The sequence below is a fragment of the Aulonocara stuartgranti genome, assembly GCF_965226115.1.
Source record: "Aulonocara stuartgranti genome assembly, chromosome: 7".
Lineage (NCBI taxonomy): Eukaryota > Metazoa > Chordata > Actinopteri > Cichliformes > Cichlidae > Aulonocara > Aulonocara stuartgranti.
The window spans coordinates 55,648,395-55,668,583 of record NC_138945.1 but is presented as its reverse complement, the minus strand read 5'-3'; the positions used below and the strand labels follow the sequence as shown (position 1 = coordinate 55,668,583).

General features: G+C 40.3%; 1 protein-coding gene across 4 annotated transcripts in view; it reads left to right on the top strand.

Moving 5' to 3' along the window:
* eps8l2 (EPS8 signaling adaptor L2) overlaps positions 1-20,155 on the top strand; it is a 30,738-nt gene extending 10,583 nt beyond the window's left edge. For 3 of the 4 annotated variants that reach the window (XM_082540299.1, XM_082540298.1, XM_082540296.1), the window contains 18 exons: positions 1,193-1,257; positions 2,760-2,921; positions 3,241-3,390; positions 4,254-4,333; positions 4,433-4,542; positions 4,638-4,708; positions 4,822-4,948; positions 5,904-5,992; positions 6,085-6,159; positions 6,899-7,047; positions 8,085-8,253; positions 8,343-8,377; positions 8,479-8,584; positions 8,817-8,939; positions 16,813-16,888; positions 17,015-17,168; positions 17,988-18,120; positions 19,180-20,155. In XM_082540299.1, coding sequence (XP_082396425.1) covers positions 1,193-1,257; positions 2,760-2,921; positions 3,241-3,390; positions 4,254-4,333; positions 4,433-4,542; positions 4,638-4,708; positions 4,822-4,948; positions 5,904-5,992; positions 6,085-6,159; positions 6,899-7,047; positions 8,085-8,253; positions 8,343-8,377; positions 8,479-8,584; positions 8,817-8,939; positions 16,813-16,888; positions 17,015-17,168; positions 17,988-18,120; positions 19,180-19,257 — 1,952 coding nt within the window. In that variant the 3' untranslated portion in view covers positions 19,258-20,155. The remainder of the gene's footprint in view (positions 1-1,192; positions 1,258-2,759; positions 2,922-3,240; positions 3,391-4,253; positions 4,334-4,432; positions 4,543-4,637; positions 4,709-4,821; positions 4,949-5,903; positions 5,993-6,084; positions 6,160-6,898; positions 7,048-8,084; positions 8,254-8,342; positions 8,378-8,478; positions 8,585-8,816; positions 8,940-16,812; positions 16,889-17,014; positions 17,169-17,987; positions 18,121-19,179) is intronic. The other variant, XM_082540297.1, reaches the window with a different exon arrangement.
* The last annotated feature ends 34 nt before the right edge of the window (positions 20,156-20,189 follow it).

Sequence of the window (20,189 nt, the reverse complement as noted above, 5' to 3'; positions counted from 1 at the left end):
ACATGCATCACGCTAACACAATGGTGACATGAGTTTCAGTGTTTTTGTGCATCGGACATTTGATATGGATCACTGCATGTTGAACCTAGGCTTTGAAAAGGTTAAATGTTTTTTGGTTTTGTTTTGTTTTTTTTAAGCTGCTGTGATTTATGTTTTTATCATTACATTTTTCTCAAAACGTGTAACGCACCCTAATCTGCAGCTCTCATCGTGTTTATTGAGCTTTACTGAGCTTATTGTCTCAAATAGTTTTTGCTTGGAACTTATTTTTATGTATGAAAAATTTTTTGTGACAAATGGGCCAGATGTGTAGATGAAACCTAGAGCTTCCTAATCTGTAATCTGTAATTCTACAGTGTCTGCACTGTAGAATTTGACTGTTTTGTGAATAAGGAAGCATTAATGGTGGGTTTAGATTTAGTTTCAAGTATTTGTAAAGGCTTATCAAGCGTGTCTTAAAACAAGCCTGAACGTGACCTTTTTCCTTACTGTATTGAATGCAGTTGTTCCTATTGCAGCAGTGTGCAAAAGTCTTAGGCTATTAAGTTATAATTTGCTGTTATTTCTTTAAGTTTAAGCCTTCAGGAATAGTTCTCCAGTTGTAGCGGTAATCGTTTCAGCCGTCTCACTACTACAGAACTTTAAGGTGTGGAAACTGTACTTCAGTCTGATTTTTACAGCTTTTAACCAGCTGAAAGGTAAAGATGAGGAAGTGTGACGCTGTCACTGATCTTTGACCCTCCAGTAAATCTGTGCCTCTGAACGGTGCGCTGGATCTGACGAAGATTTAATCCCAGCTCGGCCAAAATATTTTAATATGGAGCACAGTGAATTAAGATCTATTCCTTTACCTTAAAATATAGTCGAAAATCATAAGGATGAAAACTTTATTTTAGAAAGCGTGCAATATATCTGAACAGTGTAGTTAACATTGGGATTAGCAGTTGACCTCATGGAAAAAGTAAAAGGAGCATACATTACGATTCTTTGTCACTTCCTTATTGCCCTCCTGCTGTTCTCAGCTTTAATGCGTCCTTTCAGCTGTTCACTCCGCTAAAAGGTTCGACCTGTGGAGTTGAGGTCAATGTTGTTTATATAGGTGTACATATATACAGCAGGATCGCAAGCAGCACCGACCGAGGAGGTTTTTACTTTCTGAAATGTAAATTTATTTTTTTGTTCTTATCAACAGAGCAGAGGAAAAAATACTCCAACTCCAATTTTATCATGCAGGAGACGTCGCAGTATCACGTTGAGGTAAAATGATCATTATTTCATTGATTTTCATATCTCATTGTATTTCAAAATTAAAGCAAAGAAGCGTAGACTCACACAGTGTGTGTTCATTCATTTATTCAGTGTTACACTTATTTTAACACACTTTAACTTCTTATTTCGCTCATAAGGATTTTAGAGGTCATTAATGTAAAATGAATTTAAGTGTTTATGAAACCGCGGTATTCTTATGCACAGTGTTTTTTGTCATTGCTCTGCCTTTATAGCATTTTTTAAAACTTTTTTAGACTACGGTATAATGTAGTAGTATGTTACTGGAGATGTCTGTGTTTACATTTCATGCAACGAAGATGTAATAGTCAGTGTCCTGATCATTCAGGGCGTTACTGTGACATTTATCTGTAAATTTTTTTTTACATTATCTCATATAATGCTGTTAACTTATGGGTTTAAAATGCTTGTCACGTAACCTCATTTGCAAAGCAAGATAACGACACTATGAAGGTTATGGCATATTGTTCTTTTGCCCAGAGATAAAAGCTGACACACAGGTTCATCTTCTGATTACATTTCACTTACTGGAACTTTGTTATAATAAAACAGTCGGGCCTTTGATTGCAGCAGTAATGAGCTAATGTTGGAACGACTGAGTCCGAGACGTGCTTTGGGTCAGGCATGTTTCTGAACTATGTCCTGTGTCCACATTAATAGGATATCTTCTAAATGCCTCCCTCATTATCACGCATGGGTGAGTAATGATACACAAGATAACAATCCTGGTGCCAGCAGCCACTTAGTGGCAGTAGTTCAGTTTTGATCAGATAAACAGAAACTCACCCAGCTACACAAAAGTCAGTTAAATGAAGCATTTATATAGCAAGAGAGTACAGTTAAAGGAATGAGGGAACATTTTTATTTGTTTTCTTGCTGAGAGTTAGATAAGTAGATTGATTGTGGCTCTGTGTTCTCTATGGAGTCACCGCAGGTTAGCTTAAAGACTGAAGACAGGGAGGTGGCTCCCCTGGTTAACTAATTAACAAGTTATGCTATACTTAATCATAAAAAAGTGTAAAAAAATAAACACTGTGGTGCCAGACTGTTTCTTGGCTGCCCCCCGCACTTCCAGGAGTTTTGTCATTGTGTGTCATTGTGTCATCGGTCAACAGTGAACAGCCTGCTACTCCCAGCCAAGAAACGCATACTTGGCACATGCTTCTTTTTTTGATGAGAGATTAAAAATAACATATAATGTGTTAATTAGGAAACTTTTGAGCTGCTTCGAGACAGAATTTTCTATTTGTTTCTTTCTATTTCAGTCCTAAAGCTGTAATCTGATATAGGGTCTAAGCATAAAGTAAGCATATCCCAAATGTCACAAGCTTCCTTCCTTATATTTGAAAATTAGATCAAGTATATTGCAAATTATGACTAACCACTTTCTTGAGCACAGCTTCAAGTGCAGGTGCTGTTTTTAGTTGACTTCCACTAACACACTAAGTCACCAACAACTGTTTTCTCTGCAGCATCTTTCCACATTTGTTATGGACAAGACAGAGTCCATCGCCACAGTGGATGATGCAATCAAGAAACTGATTCTTCTGGACTCAAAAGACAAAATCTGGACCCAGGAGATGCTCCTCCAGGTCACAGACAAGTCAGTCAGACTTTTGGATTGTGATACGCAGGTACAGCTCCAAGCATCTGTTTACACCTCAGAACATTATTTCAACATGAAATACCGACATTTCTGTGTTCCAATAATGACAGGCAAGGGAGATGAACAACATTAATAATCTTGTTGCATTGTGTTAGTCCTGAACACAGTCAGACTTGCTGTATATACTTTGTTTTCCGTTGCAATGCTACAATAGAGTCCTGTAATTATGCCTTTTCTCTCGTACAAGTCATTTAGAAGGCTATGTGTCTGATTATTTTGTACTCAGTTGGTGTCTCGCTCTTTCCCTATTTCCACCTCTTTCTTATCTTTTTGTTGTTCTGCTACAGGAAGAGTTGGAGAACTTCCCTCTTCCAACCATCCACATGTGTCAGACGGTGTTGAATCAGACCCGTTACCCCTCCGTGGTGCTGCTCGTGTGTCAGGACAAGGACCAGTACAAACCCGACATCCACTTTTTCCACTGCGACGAAGTGGACGTGAGTTTTTGTTTGAATACGCCACATTATTACATTGTCTTTGCATGATGGATGGCTTTGTGTTTTATATCATTAAGAAAACCTAGCTGCTGATACCAGAGCACTACAGGTCAGATTTCAGCACTATTGTCTTTGCAGCCTGTATATTTGTATGGAGGAAGCTGGAACTCTGTTAACTCACTGTAATAACATTATGTCTGTGTAGTTCAGAATCACCACTAGTCAGTGTTGTTTCCTGGCTCCGAATGAGGCTTTGGGGATTGATTTTGAATATAAGGGCCAATGTTCCATGTTGGAGTAAAGGCAGTATTTCTGTGTTACCTTATTTGATTAACTTCCTGTTATTTCAGGCCATTTAAGGGGGGAAAATGACTTCTTTGTTGGTTTAAATGTCAAAAATGGGTTTATTAGAATGCTGGATCTTTTAGCCCTGGCTAAGACTAGACAAGAAAGCGCTGGGTCATAAAGATTTACTAGAGTGACCTTTGCTTTATCACATGAGGATTGTGTTTGAGAAAAAACAGAAATCACCATAACCAACAACACAAACCAGATATAGTGTTGTTAAAAATGTCTAGAGCCAGCAGCTTTCACGTCTTTACATCTGGATATATTTCAGATTTGAGAATTAAAGTTTGCAGGTGTTAACATGCTTTAGAGAGGTGAATTCAGTGTACTGTAAAACTTTAAACCACGTGAGTTGGTCAAATAAGTTTATATTTGTCTTGTTGTTTAACCTTTTTCACACTCTCACTGAAATAACTTTTTTTTCTCTTTTTTTTTGGTATGGCTCAGAGTGAACCTACTAAATGGGAATATTTTAATATTAATGTTAACTTGTGTCTCTCCCTCACTTTCTTCAGGCTGAGATGGTTCATGCAGACATTGACAGTGCCATTGGAGACGTCAAGCACGGGAAGAATATGAGGCCTCAGACTCTGAAGTGAGATTAGTGCTAATATATGTAAACTCATGCAGTCAAAGACACATTTGAGAAGGTAACTAGCCGCGAGCTAACTTGTCATCATGTCTTCCCGTTAAGGGTGAACCAGGAAAAAATGAAGCGTCACAGAGAGACTATCCTCCCCCCGTCGGCCCCTAAGGGCCCACCACCTGCCGCAAGGGGACGAGTGGCAGCCGTGGACACACAGGGTGAGATTTGACACGCATCCACGGCTCGCTTTTTATTCTAAATGTTTTGTTCAGTGGTCAATTTGATTCATTTTTGTCTCTTTTTGTCTTTGTAGACAGACGAGCTTTCAGGCAAAGTGACTCAGAGTCACATGAAAAGCTGGCCCAGCGCATTGAGAAGGATGTGGTGAGTGCCTTTCTTTATCCACAGGGACACCTGCTAATATGCTACGCTGCTCCTTTCACGTCTCATGTAGCTACATTCTTCAAAGCCTAAACCTGAGCATTTGTCCCCCTCAGCAAATCCTTAACTGTGCCCTGGATGACATTGAGATCTTTGTGGCACGGCTGCAGAAGGCAGCAGAGGCCTTTGCTCAGCTCAACCAGCGCAACAAGAGTAAGAAGAATAAGAAGAAAGGACCAGCAGGTCTGTCTCCCTTTCTTCTCATCTGGTGGCACAAACACAGTGACAATATGTTCATATTGCTCACGTCGCCATGTTTGTGTCTCTTTGTGTTCTGTGGCCAAGGACTCTCATCCACTGATGTATGTGTTGTAGTAGTGGCCACTTTGGGCTTCTTTTAAGTAATACGATTCTCATTATGCAACTCTTATAACTGGAGTAATATTATTGCATTCTTCCACTTTAAAATGACGGCAAACCAAAACAAACCGATATTCTGTTTGATCTCTCTTGGAGGCGGTGGTGTGTGACGTCAAAGCAGTCGCCTCCTGTGATTGTTGCACAAAGCAATAATATTACTGTAAATGTTGCTGAGTAATGTTTTACTGCCCAACGCTGGCGCTGATGTGATGTTTTATGTCAACACGCGTGTGCAGTTAAGCGTAACGTGCATATTACATGCGACACTGTCCTTGTGTGGGGTCAGGAGACAAACGCACATGTGTGAGTTTATCCACATCGTCTGGTAATAACGATGTGTGGTCAAGTGTGCTGGAAGTGACGAATTCTCCGTTTTGAGAATTTGTTTCTCAACTTTGAGGTCAGTGTCTTATCTACTGTCACTTAATCTGGGTAAGAATTATCAGTCAAATGTCATTCTGAACCTCTCATAACTGTGAGCTATTGAGCTCAGGTTGAGAAACACTGCTGCACCACGTTCTCTCGTACTCTCTGGCCAAAGGTGACCTGTATCTATAAAGCTGATTGAGGCTATCTGCTAACTACCATTTCTGTGTCATTGTCTTTTATTTCACTGGAAACAAAAGCCATAAGCTTCTGACTAGATGAGCATTCAGGTTTTTATGACTTTGACCTCTGGCCAGAAAGTGAAAACTGTGTCCCATCTGTATTGTGTCTGTGTGGCCGGCGGGTAACTCTGGAGTCTGTGTGTGGTCATTGTTGCATTGGTTGTTTGCAGAGGGCGTGCTGACCCTGCGAGCCAAGCCCCCCTCTGAAGCAGAGTTCATTGATAGCCTGCAGAAACTGAAACTGGCCTTCAACCTCTTGGTGAGATATCAAAGCACCTAGCCTCCCTCATTCATCAGCTGTTGTCTCTTCAACGCCTCATTGCTGTGTGTCTGTCACTGCGCTCCCTGCAGGCCAAACTGAAGAAACACATACAGAACCCAAGTGCATCTGAGCTGGTTCACTTCCTCTTTGGCCCTCTGGAGCTGGTAAGAGTTTTTCTGATCTCACATAAGTGGATTATCCCAAAAGTCAACAATATACTCTATGCATGCATGTTACTGTTAGTTTTGTCATTTGATGCCTTAGCATTGACTGAGCTCAGCCCACAGGCATATCTGATGGGAACGCATTAGGCCTCTTTCAGTTCACAGATGAGAGCAGTTCAGCATTTTTGCCATCAGGCATTTTAGCTTTGTAACACACCCACTAAACTCTCACCAGACTGGAGCAACGTGGTTTTCAGCTATACTACAGGTGCAGCTGCACCTACTTAATGTTGGTTTTCTAAACCACAGTCTTCTGCCACACCTTCGATACTGCTGGATGGAAGCGCAAAACCAGACTCTGTTTATATGGCGCAGTAATCTTTGAACACATTGGTTTTATGCAGCTGAGAAAAAGAAAACGCCTCATACAGTACGCCTCCTTGACCGCTAGTTGTCCTCCAAGGACGGTGTCAAAATACGGAAACTCAAAATATTCCGAGCAGTTTAATATTTCGGACATTTTAAAATGATTTTTTTCCTCTTTAAATACTTTTACTTGTGCAGTAAAGTGAAAATGGTAAACGTTTACATGCTGAATTCAACACTCAAATACCAAGTTTGCATAACTGTTTAAAAAAAATGTAAAAAGAGCTCTAAGTGATACCTTTACAGGTAATACACCGTAATGCTTCTGTATGGTGAATGCTATGCCAGCTGTAAACACTTGGTGCATCTACAGGTGCTGCAGAGCTGTGGAAGTCCTGACCTGCCGCGCTCAGTCATGTCTCCTCACCTGTGTAAAGATGCTGTTGACTTCCTGCGGGGACACCTCACACCAAAAGAAATGACCATCTTTGAACTGCTTGGGGAAGGTTGGACCAGACCCAGGTATATTTGCGGTGTTGTCATGGATACAAACACTCTGGTTATGATTCAGTGCTTGTGACATGGATCTCTTTTGTCGCAATCTTGCCCTGCGGGGGGTCGGGGTGACCATGTGGTCCTGCGTAAAATGCTGAACTACGTTTTACAGTTGCAATTAAAGAAGCGACAAAGCTAAACAGGGCTGCAAAGTGTTGTTTTAGGATGTTTTACTCTAGCAGCGATGTTTAATTTGATATACCGGTATGACAATTAAAAGTTGAACTAATCTACAGAGACTGAAACTAAATGAAGCCAAAGCTGGCTTATGTCATGCATGCATGTGTTATTGTGTCCTAATTCTAAATCTAAATATAGTAAATGTAATCCTAAATTATCTGTCCCAGTGTCAAATGTGTTTCATGGCACAAGCATGACATACAGTAACAGGTGCAGGTACTTACATATTTGCCTCAATTGCAGAAGCATGCAGAACTGCAAGGAATTTGTACTTGTTTGTTTGTAAAATAGTTAAGAGGTTCATGTACGATAGACCTAATGTCTAATCATTACAAGACGTCATAGTAAGCTAGTTAAAATTATGTGAGTAATGCTGTCAGTTTTCATATTTACAGTCAGCTTTTTCAATAGAACATCAAAAAAACATATATGTTTAAAATTAAGAATAAATATATTTATAATATATTTATAAATCTACAGTGTTACGGTTACCTTCAACATACTGTAAGCATTTTCAGATGAAAATCTGCATTTTCTTCTAATGATATATCCCCTGTCTTAATTAGCATTTGTAGGACGCAAAACACCTTGAAAATTTAAAAAAAAATTTGAGCAAATTATGATCATTTTTCATTGTGCAGTGAGATCTGATTTCATAGATTTGGATGGATGAAGAAGTTTAGCACCCCCTGAACATTATGGCAGTTTCCCCATGAACAGCAATGACCAGTTCAGCATCTGCACTGGTACTGCTAGCTCTGTCTCCACAGTAGAGTAGCTCAAGTGCAATTTTTTTGACCATCCCTTCACTCGTCTTCCTGCAGAGCCGAGTGGCCGAGGGATCAGTGCGCTCCTCCTTATTACCCGAAGTTTCGAAACGGCTGGGAGCCGCCGGCGGATCTTTTCTTGACATCCCCGTGGGAAACGGAAGGACCCTCTGCCCCCCTAGCTTCCCCCTCAAGCCCAACTTACAGTAAACACAAACCTGAGGATGTAAGGCTTTTATTAAATGTTCCCTACCTGTGGAAAAAATAAATGCCGGTATCTGTAAATTTGTTTATTTATTTTTGGTTCTTTTTCAGTATTACAGGCCTCATCCCTCAAGCCCCTTAAATGGGTAAGTAATGAGGTCCTCCACATAATTTTTATTTATTTTTTGGTGTTTTTCCACATGCGATATCACAAAATATAAAACTTTGACACCATGTGTCTCCACAGGTCCTACAATGGGATCCCTCAGGCCCCCAAATATGCCAAAATTCGCTACAGCTTTGTCGCGCGGAATGCCAACGAGCTGTCAGTGCTGCAGGATGAAGTCCTCGAGGTTGTAATGACATATTCTTTTGTCCTTCATTTGACGTTTGTAATTTCAACCAATTTGATAGTTTTACTCATTAACTTGGACATTTTATCTGCTGAATGGGAGTGTGTTACCTGTAAACCCGTCATATGGTGCTAAAACACAAATGGTAGCAAACCAATTTCAGCTGTGCACAGGTCAAGCGTCTGTCACCATTTGCAGTACAGTGGAGTAATGCGTGAACTGTCTTTTGCAGGTGTTAGAGGATGAAAAACAGTGGTGGAAACTACGGAACCGCAGCGGGCAAGCCGGCTATGTCCCATATAACATCCTGGATGTTGTGACAATAGAAGAGCCAGAGGTCCCCTATTCCTACCAGGTGACCAACACCCGCCCGTCTGCATTTTTAAAACTCTTTTTTGGTTCTATTTGAAAACGAATAAAACACACACTTTTGACTGTTTAGACTTTATTGTTTACCCAAAGTTTAAGATCCTTCCTAGTCATGACACCACAGTTCTGAAGTCCATCTGACTGCTATAAAGCATTCACGATAACAGATTAGATTAGATTGATAGTAATTTGTGAAAAACATAGCTGTTACCAATGGCATCTCATGTCATGAAACAAAAGTGACTTGTTAGTTCATCGTGCCCAAGAGCCGATGAGCTCATGCAATGGCAACGATGAGGCATGAATCCGTCCCGCCACAATTCGCGAGAATTGCTATTCCTGCTAGAGTATTACTCAGAATGCAGTGAAACACAGTGATCACCTGATGGGTCTTTAACCAAACTGTACTCAAGTTCAAGGTCACAGGGGTTGTTTCTATTTTCATAAGAATCTCTGCTATTCCTAAAACGCTGGTCAGGTTTTAGTAATTAATTTGTCCTGGATGTGACTCTATTGACTTCTCAGTGAATTTTAATTAGTTTGTTGTAACAAAACTTGTAACTTTCTTTCTGTACTTCATGCATTACTTACGATTTACCTGTGATTTGTGAAGTATCATGAGCTGGATGGGCTACATCTGGGTTTTATTTTATCCTTTAAATCCCATGCATCTTAGCTGTTTAGATGTTATTTTGTTTGATATTCTTCTGTGTCTAAACTAGTGTGTAATTTAATATAGCCACACTGAGTGACTTCTCACATGCCTCAGCAGCCTGTTTCTCAGCTCTGCTTGCAGCATGAGGGTTTCTGACTGAGCTCTCAGCAGTCAGGCTGCATTTTGGTCAGTGCCAGACTTTGCCAAGGAAAAACAATGTGTGTAATAAAATAAGATCATATAAGTGCTTCTGCTGCATGGAATTTGATCTTTTCTTTTCCTTTCTTTTCCGTTCTCAACCCTTGGTTAAGATACCTAAAAAAATGGTCCATTGTTTTGTTTCCATTTTTTGCTTTGGAAAAAGAAAGGAAGGAAAATGTTTTCATGTGTCTGTAAAAAGAATGTGTTTTTTAGTGGGGTTTTTTTTTAGTAACAATAATAAAAGAATTCAGTGCAGCCACAGGACAAATAATACTTTTCATTTTTTTCTTCACCTTTGTTTACACTGTACAGAGCCATGTCACTTTAGCTGTAATCTTATCTTCACTTCATAGACCAGAGGAGGCAAAAGTACAGACTTTTTGTACTTAAGTAGAAGAACAGATACTTGTGTTAAAAATATTCTGGTAAAAGTTGAAGTACTAAATCAACTTTTTTATTCAAGTTAAAGTAAAAAATACAGGCTCTGAAATGTACTCAGAGTAAGAAAGTAAAAAGTAGATCCTTGAAGGACAGTTCTACCAAAATTCTTCTCTATCTGTTTTTATGCAAAGTATACTAGATAGATAGATAGATAGATAGATAGATAGATAGATAGATAGTAGGGGTGCAACGATACACAAAATTCACGGTTCGGTTCGGTTCGATACTTTGGTGTCACGGTTCGATATTTTTTCGATACAAAAAAAATGTTCATGCTTTTTTAATTTGTCATTTATTAAACTTATAGATATATATTTTAACTCAAAAGTACAGTTTTTAAATTTAATGTTACTGAAAAAAAAGTAATTTAAAAAATAAATATATCTCAGGGCTCTCAAAATTTCAAAATCCCTGGTAGCCCTTCGGGCAGGGACTCTTCAGTTTTTGGTAGCCCAAAATAAATTTAAGTAGCCCGAATAAAAAAGAGAGAAATTTTTTGATTAATGTTTTGTTTCCTTTACAATATTATACATTAAAGTATAATATTGTAAAGGAAACAAAACATTAATCAAAAAATTGTTGAAAAACAAATTACAACATTGTATAAAAATTACAATCATCAACTCAAATACTTGGTTCTAATTGAACAGAAATTTCTATGAACTTGTAAGAACTGTGTAGGACATGAATCAGTCTGTGTCAGATCCTGAATTTGAAATTTCCACTGAAGTCACGGGTAAGAGGCAAGTGGAACCAAGATCTAGGCCATTTGCTTTTTGAAGTTTGCAAAGACTGCTAAATTTTGCCAGTGGTAGTTCACTCTTTGCAACATAGTACGCTGTTCTAAACAGATTTTTCAGGTTTATTTTTAGTATGTTATTTTCAATTGGTGTTTGTTCTGGGAAAGATATTGCAGACTGAGCAATAATGCATTTCTTGCATTTCTCATGGGTTCTAATGGGGGCCTTTCTTAAAATGACTGGTCCCAGTAACAGAGGCGCTTGTAGACTCAGAAATCGAGAGAAAACCAACAACACACCCGGCAGAACATCATGTTATTTACACGGGTGCACACAAGTGGTCCGCATGTGCGCATTCGCTGTCAAAATAAAAGACGCGCACCAGATAAGAAGTTGCAACGCGCGTTTGCGTCCATATAAAAGCACTGTTTTGGGGGCTAGAGTGGGATTTTCACGGCACATTCCGCACCACATCTCTGTGCGTTCATCATTTGTTTGAAGCCAGCTCACCTCCTGCAACCACTTTTCCGAGAATACATGCTTCTTTTGTGGTTCGGACTCCTTCTGACATTTGTTTGGAGGTAGAGGAACACCAAAGTAATTGCTTAAAGGAGCTTGCTTCTTCGACATCTTTAAGAGTTCTAAACAAATGTCTGTCCTCCTCCAGAAAATCTTATGTATGCAAACACGCGTTGCAACTTCATATCTTGTGCGCGTTTTTTTTTTTTTTTTTTTTTTTTTGACAGCGAATGCACACCTGCGGACCACTTATGTGCAGCCCCGGTTATATAGCTCGTCATATTGCAGCCACAGAAATTCTTTTGTCCATGAAACCATAAAGCTGCACTTTCTTTTTGCCTTATAGACTGATTTGTCATAACTTTTCCGTTTTGTGGTAAGCTTTTCTTTGGCTGTCACTTCTTCACCCTGACCTGTCTTATTTGGCTCAGCAGAACTGAAATATATATCCTGCTGCTTTTACACACACACACAACGGTCAGCGATTCTCTGCGCGATCAACCTCTCATATGTTTAAGCTGCGGGAGATTTCACTTGTCATGTTTGCATAGTAAGCTAACGATTGATAAGACGATGTCAGAGGAATTGGTGCGCAAATTATCATCACTCACCAATCAGTGCTGTTGCTCTCTATACACAGTTCGGGCGATTGCAAAGTGAAAGCAAAAAACAAGCGCAAATTCAAACGGGATTTCAATATGTCACATATTGACAGTGGCTCATCGATGCCAATGACATAATTACCCAGCTACATTTCCGAAAGAATGCAAAAGCATTGACTAATATTTTTCCTTCCTACAATAGCCCAACGGGCAGGGCAGATAGATTTTGGTAGCCTGACTGGAAAAATCGCTAACCCCGGGACGTCTGGCTAGCGATTTTGCGAGCCCTGTATCTGATTGAGGAATCACTCATCTTTGGAAAAGAGCGTTTATTACACAGAAATGGCTCTTTCCAAAATAAAAGCTATACTATACGCTTCTTCTGGGCTATATTCTCAGCAGCATATTGTAGCGGGTCAGGGCTGTTCAGGGTTCTGTTTGTACAGTTATGTTTTGTTTATGTTGCCATAGTGACGGGTGACGCCCTCTCGCTGCGACGGTGTGTCCTTCCGGGGTCAGAGGGCGCCCTGTGTGTTGTTGCTGTGCGGTTGCCGCGCTGAGCAGTTAGCTAGCGGCAGTGTTCTTCTGCAGATGTCAATAAACGGCTGTGCTCCCTGGCTAGCTCACGGGAAGCAAGACCAAACGACACCTCCGTCTCCTCATTGTCTGAGCTCGCCACATTGGTGTCAGAAGTGGGATGATGGTGGCACCCCATGTTCTGACCCGAGTGACTTTTCCCCCGCCGGTCGTGACCGGCCGGTGAGCCAAAAGAAGGCACCTGGACATTTGCAGGACTTTGTGTGGGGTAATGGGGTCGTCGGGGACGACTGACCCCTTAGGTGGGGGCTATGTAGCGGGTCAAGGCTGTTCGGGGTTCTGTTTGTACAGTTATGTTTTGTTTATGTTGCCATAGTGACGGGTGACGCCCTCTCGCTGCGACGGTGTGTCCTTCCGGGGTCAGAGGGCGCCCTGTGTGTTGTTGTTGTTGCTGCTGTGCGGTTGCCGCGCTGAGCAGTTAGCTAGCGGCAGTGTTCTTCTGCAGATGTCAATAAACGGCTGTGCTCCCTGGCTAGCTCACGGGAAGCAAGACCAAACGACACCTCCGTCTCCACCTTGTCTGAGCTCGCCACAATATTAAACATATCAGGTCCCCATAAGGAGAATCATGTGCTAACGGCTGTCTAAATGACTCGGGTAAAGTTTGTAGCATGCATGCTTGTTGTTTTTGTCTGCTTCCACTTGTCTTTGCACTAGGATGATGTCAGTGTAAACGTGCAGTCATATTCGTTGTGTTCCCACTAGTGCAGTCAGCGTTAATCTCGTTGAAATGACGTTAACGCCACAACAGGGCAAATCTCCGTTAACACATTAACGAGCTAACTGCGCTAACACACTAGTTCCCACCCATGTAATTGAGCATTGCGTGGCACATCCAACATACTGTTTTACTTTAGTCCATGACGCGCTTACCTTCAGGGTCATACGTCACATGAAAACCAAAATAATTCCAAACGCCAGATCTGAATGGGGGGGGGGGTTCAATTTGCCATGTTGCAAGGAGAGCTTAACTTCTGTCTCGCTAGCTTGCCCTGTGCTCAGTTAATCTGCATTCGACTACTCCGCCTAGGCTGCACTGTCGAGCGCAGATCCACTGAGCGCTCAACACAGACAGCATCGTCAGAAGGAAAGTTGATAAAATAAATTAACAATTTTGTATTGTTCGATACATATGCGTACCAAACCGAAAGCACTGTATCGAACGGTTCAATATCGATACGAGTATCGTTGCACCCCTGATAGATAGATAGATAGATAGATTACTCTAAGATCTCTGTAGTGGCTCAGAGTGGGGAAAGAATCACAAATCATAATAATTAATGTGAGCGTCAGTATATTTTCTTAGTTTATGGGCTGTGATCAGCTGACGTGCTGCTCTTTGTGCATTTACACAACTGAATTTCGCAAGTTATGGTGGGTGATGTCCATCTGCGACACTAACATTATACTGTTTCTTTATACTAGACAGCATATAGTTGGTATAAAGTTGGAATTCAGCTAATTAATCTAAACATCATCATCTTAAATGGAAATTAGTCTACTTCATGTAAGCTGTAACTGACCATAAGCACCACAGCCACTGTGCACCAGCCCAGCGCAGTGCTTTACTATAAATTCCCCACAGTACTGTAAAGTAACCTCTTTATCCCATTTAAAAACTACAGAGTATTTTCATGCAAAGTTTTTCTTCCTTCTTCTTCCTCTCCTCTCCTGGCTTTCTTACATCTTTCTCCATCTCTGAATGAACTTATCTTGCCCTCTTTTCTCTCCCTGTGAAATACAGCATCTGGACATTTAGCTAGCAACGCACTGTGCGACAAACTGCACACAAACAGTTTGTGTGTTTGCTGATGTTTGTTGAGCTGATAGAAACACTGAATTTGAAATTGCCTACCATTAAAAAAAAACATTACTTTCTTTATGCTCACTGCTATTCTGTAGCTAGCATGATGCTGAAGTACCAAGGCCACAACACCTACACTCACTCCAGCCCACTTTACAGGGAGTGCAGAATTATTAGGCAAATGAGTATTTTGTCCACATCATCATCTTCATGCATGTTGTCTTACTCCAAGCTGTATAGGCTCGAAAGCCTACTACCAATTAAGCATATTAGGTGATGTGCATCTCTGTAATGAGAAGGGGTGTGGTCTAATGACATCAACACCCTATATCAGGTGTGGATAATTATTAGGCAATGTCCTTTCCTTTGGCAAAATGGGTCAAAAGAAGGACTTGACAGGCTCAGAAAAGTCAAAAATAGTGAGATATCTTGCAGAGGGATGCAGCAGTCTCAAAATTGCAAAGCTTCTGAAGCGTGATCATCGAACAATCAAGCGTTTCATTCAAAATAGTCAACAGGGTCGCAAGAAGCGTGTGGAAAAACCAAGGCGCCAAATAACTGCCCATGAACTGAGAAAAGTCAAGCGTGCAGCTGCCAAGATGCCACTTGCCACCAGTTTGGCCATATTTCAGAGCTGCAACATCACTGGAGTGCCCAAAAGCACAAGGTGTGCAATACTCAGAGACATGGCCAAGGTAAGAAAGGCTGAAAGACGACCACCACTGAACAAGACACACAAGCTGAAACGTCAAGACTGGGCCAAGAAATATCTCAAGACTGGTTTTTCTAAGGTTTTATGGACTGATGAAATGAGAGTGAGTCTTGATGGGCCAGATGGATGGGCCCGTGGCTGGATTGGTAAAGGGCAGAGAGCTCCAGTCCGACTCAGACGCCAGCAAGGTGGAGGTGGAGTACTGGTTTGGGCTGGTATCATCAAAGATGAGCTTGTGGGGCCTTTTCGGGTTGAGGATGGAGTCAAGCTCAACTCCCAGTCCTACTGCCAGTTTCTGGAAGACACCTTCTTCAAGCAGTGGTACAGGAAGAAGTCTGCATCCTTCAAGAAAAACGTGATTTTCATGCAGGACAATGCTCCATCACACGCGTCCAAGTACTCCACAGCGTGGCTGGCAAGAAAGGGTATAAAAGAAGAAAAACTAATGACATGGCCTCCTTGTTCACCTGATCTGAACCCCTTTGAGAACCTGTGGTCCATCATCAAATGTGAGATTTACAAGGAGGGAAAACAGTACACCTCTCTGAACAGTGTCTGGGAGGCTGTGGTTGCTGCTGCACGCAATGTTGATGGTGAACAGATCAAAACACTGACAGAATCCATGGATGGCAGGCTTTTGAGTGTCCTTGCAAAGAAAGGTGGCTATATTGGTCGCTGATTTGTTTTTGTTTTGTTTTTGAATGTCAGAAATGTATATTTGTGAATGTGGAGATGTTATATTGGTTTCACTGGTAAAAATAAATAATTGAAATGGGTATATATTTGTTTTTTGTTAAGTTGCCTAATAATTATGCACAGTAATAGTCACCTGCACACACAGATATCCCCCTAAAATAGCTAAAACTAAAAACAAACTAAAAACTACTTCCAAAAACATTCAGCTTCGATATTAATGAGTTTTTTGGGTTCATTGAGAACATGGTTGTTGTTCAATAATAACATTATTCCTCAAAAATACAACTTGCCTAATAATTCTGCACTCCCTGTAAACTCCCAGTATAAATGCCATAGATGATACATCTGAACCAAAATTCTAAGGAATTTTTCCAAGGAGTAGAAACTAAAGATATCTGTGTAAAAAAAACATTTAAAGAATAAAAATAAAAAGTTGTAAGTATTTGTACTTTGTTACTTCCCACCTCTGAAAAAGCCCAGATGTATTGTCTAAAAGGTGTTGTGATGGATTCCAGGACGACAATAACTAATTATCCCTATAAGCTTACGAGAAAGGTCAAGGTTTCTTTATCACTAGCTGGATATGATTTTCTTTCACAGGATACTTCCGGGATTAAAGTCAAGTTATCATTTCATGATAGAGCTGTAATAAAGTGGTCTCGTAAATAAGAAAAGTTTACGCTGCATTCTTATAGGTACCTGCTGCTTGCTTAAAGAAATGCCCTCCAGCAAACACTTGTCTATGTGTGAGAACCTCCCACACGTACTTTGCTTTTGGCTACTTGGCAAGAATTAGTCAAGCAGAATGAGATAAAAGACAAACCAGTTTTTTGGAATAATGCTGGCTTTGATTGCTTTCTCATGACCTGTGTTTGTGTTTCTGTGTGTGCAGCAAGGTTACAGCCCGTCCTCCCCTGGGTCTCGAAGCCCTGGAAATAGCTTCAAGAAGGAAAGACCCAAGAGTGAAAGTAAGGGTTAAAAAGTAATCAGAAATTCCAGTTATGTTTTTTTCCCCCTGTTTGTTGTTTGTTGTTTTTTTAAGAGGTAGCTGTTCTTGCTCTGACTTTTGTCTCCATCATATTTCCATGCTGCAGTGATAGAGGAGCTGCTGACTAAAATCAATAACAAGCAGCCCCCAAGGAAGTTGCACGTGGAACGACCGTCAGCCAGCGCTCAAGTCCTGCTCAAATCTAGCTCAAAGCCAGAGCAAGTGACTGCATGGCTCAATTCAAAAGGCTTCTCAAAATCGTAAGTTACCCACAACTCTCACTAATCCACCAAATCAAAATACCTCCCTACGCCTTAAAAGCAGGGATAAACAACTCACGGCTTGTGGGCCAAATCATTTGTTAAGCTCCACATAGGGTGCATAACAAATTTTCTAATTCGCTAAGTAGATGTTTGGTGCAGTATGAGCCTTTTTTGCAAAGAATTTGCATCATCTCGCTCTGTGCATCCTTGTTCCAAGTAAACAGTAAATAAGTCAGTTGGTTTGAAAAGAAATAATTTGAAAGAAAGAGGATTTATTGTCTTTTTAATGTGTATTTCTTATATTTGATAAATATTAGGTCCTAGACAGCAACTTGAGTATCACTTGCTGAATTTCATGTCTTTACTGACCTCTAGTGGCTTAAAAGGTGTTAGCCTGGAGGTGTAGTCTGGTGCAAAAAAGCGATCTATTTAAGTTCAGACAGAGATGCCAGAAAGGAGTGATTAAAGGTTTTCTTTATTTTATGAACAGATGCAGAGTGGGGTGGCTGTGTCTGTTTGCCTTGTTACTCTGTAACCATATAAGCGTTACCACCTTGGCATATGTGGCTAGTTAGCATTTAGCACAAAGCTAAGCTGTGTCTAAGTATAGCAACATGTCTCAGTGAGCCTGTCACGTGACCCAGGTGCAGGAAATGACAATGTGAATAATATTATTGATGATACGTATCTTTTCCTGTCATGCTTTGTTATAATGGGATACATTTTTTTAAATGGTCCTTTAGCAGTGTGCTCTCTTTTGGAAGCAATGTTGTTTTAGTAAATACTGTCTTTTAATTGTGTGACTGTTTTCTGCAGAACTGTTGACTGTCTGGGGATCCTGACTGGGGCTCAGCTGTTTTCCCTGAACAAAGAAGAACTGAAGGCTGTTTGTGGAGATGAAGGCAGTCGCGTCTTCTCACTGGTCACCGTGCAGAAAGAACAGCTAGAGGTCAGTCCCCTCAGCAGCACACTGCTTACACAGCTGTTTCATTTGATAGATGTGCTTTCATTGCTGAACATCTGACAGCCTTTAGATGCTGTATGAAAAATGCCCACTTTCTAACTTTCAGTAATTTTCCAAGATTGTTAAGTCAAGTAGATGCATGTAAAATCTGTTGTCAGCTTTCAGATTCATAGTGATTCACGCTCTATACTTAATGTACATACAGCCATAGAAAGTGGATGTACTCACTGAGATGGAGACCGTACTAAGTAGAAAGAATTTGTCAGTTTAACATGTTCTTCATAATCACAGCTACACAAAAGTATAATCAAAAAAGTTACAAAAAATGACAAAGTAGATTAATAACCTCAAATTACGAATGTAAATATATATTGCAATGCAGTGTGGTATATTCCTGAACCACCAACTGGATCTTTCACTGAGTTTATTCACAGCAATGAGATGCTGCAGAAAAATGTAAATTAAAAATGGAACGCGGTGTTTTACAAATAAGTTAAAGCCTATTTTAAACTGTTTAGTCTGAATAATTTGAAATTTGTAGGTTTTATCGTTTGCTGAAAATATTGTAATTTAAACAATAGGAAAATTTGAGGACTCTCTGTAGGAGAATGAAGAATTGAACCTCAGACAGCGCTGCATTGAAATGAACACAGTCGACAGCAAAAAGCAAAGATGAAAACGAGCACAAAAAGACTTCAAAGCAAACACCTCAGTGATTCTACTTTAGAAACATGAGCAGGTAGAAACTGAAGCTGCAGATTGACTGATCATCTGCTTGTTTATTGTTGAAGTTCAGCATCTAGCTGCTGGGCTGGGGTTGGCATTCACTCAGGTAATGTCACCCTGGGTTCTTGGCTAGCTTAGCGTTAGCATGGTGTCTGTGCAGTGCAGGTGCCTCATTTAAAATGGACACAGGAACTTTGGAACTGTATTTAGAAGAAAACAAATCCTAAAGCTACTGCTTTGTAAATATATGCAAGTCTGTATATCTGACATCTTCAGCATCAAACGATATTTAAAGAGACACCAATGCTTCCTTTACAGCAGAGCGGTGGAACCTCAGAGCTGCAGGAGATCTTGACACGGCGGCAGGAGAGGATCGACTCCGGCAGCAAAGACTGAGCCTGTTGACCTAAACAATTCATCTAGTCATCTAGCTCCTTCACAGCTTTCTAAGTGCACCAGCTTCTTCAATCAATCTACAGTTAATTCTGATCTGCCTTGGCAAATACTGAAATATTGTGTATGTCTTTAATTGTATATTTATTTTGTATCATCCAACGTGTATGTTTTGAAGCGTTTTTTTCTTAATTGTGTTGCATTTTTTCCTCTTTGTCTCCTTAAATTTTCTCAACAAAGATTTCTGCTAAACACAAGAAAAAAGGAGCTTATGAATTTACGTACACTTCGGTGTGCGTGTGAGCACGTGTATGCATGACTTGCATGTAATGTACATATTTGTATGAGCAGTGCAGTTAATGTTCATGCTCACCATCAACAATGAGGCTGTTTACTAAAATACCTTTAAAAAAGTAGATTTTAGCGATTGTGTTTTAAAATCTGTGCCAGAATGCTTGACATGCTTTCTGATATATGGCCAACTGTTTTCATGTAACTGTTTACAGGAGTTAAAAAAGAAAAAAAAAGATAGACATGCTCTGTGTTACTTCTAGCAGGTATCATTTTCTCAGCCTGGTTGGTTAATGCTCATCAACACTAAGTATTAAAACAAATATTCTTGCTAATCAGGTTTCAGACATTCTGGCAAACTTAGCAAGCAACAATTCTGCATGAAGATTTTGTCTGTAAAAGTGAGACGCTGCCATTAACGTGTTCTTAGCAGCAAGGCGTTTTGCAGTGTAAGCTGCACAAGCACCAGAATAACAAGCAGTATGTGCAGTAGATATGTAAATCCTGGTAATGAATAAGTGGAGATTTAGAGAAACGTTCAAGCGGGTGTATATAGTTTTTAAAAAGACAATGATTCAAAAATGAATAAATAAACTCGGTCTTAATTGTATGTCTTTTGTCAGTATGGTTCTTGTGTTTGTCAT